The sequence below is a fragment of the Sinocyclocheilus rhinocerous genome, unplaced genomic scaffold, assembly GCF_001515625.1.
Source record: "Sinocyclocheilus rhinocerous isolate Xijiao unplaced genomic scaffold, SAMN03320098_v1.1 scaffold597, whole genome shotgun sequence".
Taxonomy (NCBI): Eukaryota; Metazoa; Chordata; class Actinopteri; order Cypriniformes; family Cyprinidae; genus Sinocyclocheilus; species Sinocyclocheilus rhinocerous.
Genome location: NW_015649570.1, coordinates 594,552 through 598,866, shown reverse-complemented (window position 1 = coordinate 598,866; position 4,315 = coordinate 594,552). Strand labels below are relative to the sequence as shown.

Sequence of the window (4,315 nt, the reverse complement as noted above, 5' to 3'; positions counted from 1 at the left end):
TAATCGATAATCATATTGAAAGCCAAAAATTGTGTTTGAAAATGTGAATCTGCTCTTACCATATCGAATATATGTGTGGTCTTTGGGGATTGTGTCCAGGCTGATGTCTCCCTCCTGTTTCTTGGGCGTGTCAGAGTCAGGTGTACGTGGTGACAGCGTGATGATGAGGGACTCTGTGAATTTTATGGCATGAGTGCGAACTCCATCGTTATCGGAATCCAGCAAGGCCAGAACATCCTCTTTTATCTGGGTCATCATATCCCAGCATGCCTCCTGCATGTCCGAGACACTCTTAGTGCGCACCAGCCACTAACAGAACAAATACAGAACACGTCAGACACTTAAAAGCATCAGCCCAGGCAAACAATGAATACGGTGTATGTAAGTGAAAACTAATGATACCTGTAAAGCCACTTTGTATAGCTGAGTGAGCGTCAGAATGGCCTTTTTCACCACATTCACACTCTCATCTCTCATCAGCATGTTCAGGTTGGCAATCAGCCTCAGAAGCAGCTCACTGTCTCTTTTACTGAATGAACAAGAACTCTCTTTAGGGACAGGTCATGATAGGTATATGAAGTATTGAACTCAGTGAATTTTGTATTGTGCAGTACGATTCAATCCCTCTCAGATGGTCCGATGGAGGTTACTTGGCCATTTTTAATTTTGCTAGTTTAGTTTTGAGTGATTATCTCTGTGTTTTGTATTGCAAAACCACCTTTTTTATTTTTGTTTTACTTGGTTCAAACACAGCAGCAGTCTTTGTGTCTTGGCCTAAACAAAGTTGTTTCCACTTTTATAATGGGAAGGGTTTGAGTGCACATGCAGAACATTTCTAGACTGAGAAAATGCACTTTTTAGCACTCATTAAAAAAAAAAAAGGTATTATTTTTTTTAATGAGTGCAAGAAAGTGCATTTTTTAATTTCGGATTGATTATCTCTGATGGAGTACCAGACAGCAAACTGAAATTTTCACAGATATAAGTCCACTATGATAGCATTCTGCTGTAACAATTTTGAGTTTGAGATTCCAATTAACTTTAAAATTTTTGGACCACTTGATGTGGACTGATTCATATCTAAGATCAGCCAGTACTCACCATGCCTCCTCAATGAATCCGATGACAAACTTTCGCACCTCAATTGATTTATCAGTCTGAAATGCGATGATTTCCTGTTGAGAATGGATGAAAGCAGAGAGTGTGAATTTCATTTCTGTGTCGGCTCATCTACCTACTTACACAAGCTGGTGAAGACTGTACAGACTGCACTTACATCCAGAAAATTATCAAGCAATGAAGGGTCCTTGTTGATAATCAACTCCTGCACCTGATAATAAAAAGACAGAGAACAGAACTACATAATCATGAACACTAAGCATCTGATTTTTATGTTTACGACAATATGAAAAGGATTTCCAAACCTGTTTGAGAACAATAAGCTTTTCCTCTGTAGAGATGAGGGCCGCCTGGTTTAGCAAGTCCACCACCTGATGGAGAAATGCAATCAATGCCAAATGTCACATTTGCAAAAAACAAAACAGCAATAACTAGTGCAGTGACTTATTAGTAATGATGGCCCAGTGTGTTACCTTCTCGCTAGTGGTCATGTCAACGGCTGTTTCTTCCTCATTGCTGTAGAACTGGGAGGCCACGCTACCGTGTGCTTGTTCTCCCACGCCTGACGCCATCGTGAAAAAAAATCTAAAGAAAAGAGCATCACAGGCCACAAAGATGAAAAAAGGTGAGCACAATTTCAAGGTCAGCCTATTTCCATATAAACATGTGAAATGTGGGTTTTTCCATATTACATACTCAACATTGAGGAATATGCTCAATAATGATCACCTTACAGAATTCACTGTCAAATATACCTGTCATTTAAAGTAATATTTTCACACAATTCAATGCACTTTTCATGTACTTACCTTCTCAATAGTTGTATTACGTTTTATTAAACCTCTCCTGAGGCAATACATTACAGGCAACTTTTTTTTTTTCCAGCACTGATCATTTCTGAGATTTTGCTTCCATAACATGTCTTATTTCAGACTAGTGGAAGTAAAACATCCAAAATACATTTTAAGTGTTAATTTCATTAGGCTACACCTTATCTATTTGTGTCTGTAGATTTCAATTACAATACATAATTTTAAAGCCTGTTTTCTCAAAATGGCATCTCCATTTCAGTAGCACTTACATACGCCAAACTTTCCAGTTTTATTCTGGATGTTTTAACAGAGGGGTCTGTTTATATACAGTATCAATTGCCTGATTCATAAAACATTTTATTACAGTATTTTCAGAGTGATGAAAACAGATATCTAAAAAAGTCAACAAAATGAGTTCAGAAACCTGGCTTTATCCAAAGTTTGGATTCATGTTCTGGAAATGTATGCAAATTTGTGTACATTTAATTAAATAATGCCCAACTTGCATATTTAAACATTTCAGAAAACTTGTAATACAAAACAATTGTCTTAATGTACTACAGTACTAGTGTACATTTATAAACAGGAAGTATAGTGACATCTATTAGTTAAAACTTTAACATGTGGTGTCTTGCCTTAATACAAGAAGCAAACTAAGAAATACAAGACAAAACAAGAGACTGTCATGGCAGAGATGGCCAATTAGTTTACCCTAATCTACAAAGGTCAACTGTCAGTTCAGCCATAAGGTTATTTAGGCAAAAATAGTAATTCTGCAAGATGCTCACTACTTTCACATTGCAGAAATACATGCCGACCAGGATTATTACAGTATATCATAGTGCATTTCATTGTTACACAATTCTTGTATCATTGACTTCAATACCAGGACCACTCTGTTCTGTTACACACTGACAGGAGTATCATTGCAGTGTCTTTTTGATCACACCTTCTGATTACAGACTAGATGTTAGAGAATTACGGATTTTAAGCAGATTTAATGAGGTAAGGTATTTTAACATTAGACAGTACACTTACACTACTTTATTCAGGGTCTCCAAAGGCAATTTGAGACGTTTCTCATGCATGATTTGCTGGTTAAAATGACTAAATTAAAAGTGAATTTAAATTTTGACATTAGATGTCACAGTGAACGAATTTTTTTAAACTTGTGTTTAAAGAAAACATTTTCAAACTGAATGAAAACACAATATCAGGATTTGAACAAATGAATGACCTGTATTATAAGTGGAACTAGTTTGGAGTTTCAAAAACGAAAACTTACTCCAGTAAATACTCCAAAAGCGAGAAACACTGTCCACGATGTAGATAAAAGTGCTGAATTAAGTTTTAGCACTACATACTTAAATAGTAGCTCGTTAATTGCTCTTACATAATTGGGCTAATAGTAGCTAGATTACTTCATCTTATAAAACGGGCTTTCTGGCTGTCCTAAAATAGCAACTTTAGTAAATGATGAGTATCACACTTAACTCACTTAAAGTAAATTATTTTAAATTCTATAAAATGTGGGGAAATAAAATTAACATTAATAACAGCGGTCGGTTAGCACTGACGTTAAAAAGCGATCTTTTAGGCATGAAAAGAGTTAGAAAGCACAAAACGTATTTTACCTTACTCAACCTTTCTTGTGATAACTTCTCACGTGGGAATTACATATTCATATAATTCGTTTTGTTACAAATTCACCAGTACTAGCAATTACTACTGAAAAGTATTCATTTGCGCCATGCTAAGAGGAGAATAATCTACTTCCGGTGTACCCACACTATATCAGCATCTTCTACCTCTCTATATATACTGTTCCTGTATTATTCAGAAACAACACATTTACCGTACTATTTCCTATATCTGAGTTTAATATATTCTTTAATGTTAACTCTTTTCCTTCATTCTTCCATACTTCGTCTCTTAGCACTTCTCTTTCTTCATCATAACCCTTACAATTAATAATCACATGTTCTAGTTTCACTCCGTCCACATTTCTCACACAATCCCGTTGGATGTTTACACTGTAAAAAATTTTCACCCCTTTCAACTTAAAAATCCTGCCATTACTCCTTCTTTGCTACCTTAAATAGGTAAATTCATGCATTACTTTACCAGAGCGCCCCCTAATGCTCAGGTGAGTAGGGACAATAGTGCTCAAAGAGGATTTCTGGTACATAAGTAACAGGGAAACTGTTACAACATATGCATGTGGTATAAGACTCTTGATCAAATATAATAATTCATTTAAATTACTGAATAACTTCAGAACCAAAGTGCTAAAAACACAACCCCATCACAATCTCACAACTTCGTTATGATCAAATAAGTAACGGGGTTGAGTGTGACGGGGTTGTGATTTTTTGCTCAAAATG

At 35.9% G+C, this 4,315-nt stretch overlaps 1 protein-coding gene across 2 annotated transcripts in view; it reads right to left on the bottom strand.

Moving 5' to 3' along the window:
- LOC107710737 (symplekin) overlaps window positions 1-3,707 on the bottom strand; it is an 18,403-nt gene extending 14,696 nt beyond the window's left edge. The window contains exons 1-7 of one of the 2 annotated variants that reach the window (XM_016515575.1): window positions 3,566-3,707; window positions 1,593-1,704; window positions 1,425-1,490; window positions 1,277-1,330; window positions 1,102-1,175; window positions 403-529; window positions 60-309 (exon numbers count right to left, since the gene is read on the bottom strand). In XM_016515575.1, the coding sequence (XP_016371061.1) occupies window positions 60-309; window positions 403-529; window positions 1,102-1,175; window positions 1,277-1,330; window positions 1,425-1,490; window positions 1,593-1,691 (670 nt within the window). In that variant the 5' untranslated portion in view covers window positions 1,692-1,704; window positions 3,566-3,707. The remainder of the gene's footprint in view (window positions 1-59; window positions 310-402; window positions 530-1,101; window positions 1,176-1,276; window positions 1,331-1,424; window positions 1,491-1,592; window positions 1,705-3,565) is intronic. The other variant, XM_016515576.1, reaches the window with a different exon arrangement.
- Between the last annotated feature and the right edge of the window lie 608 nt (window positions 3,708-4,315).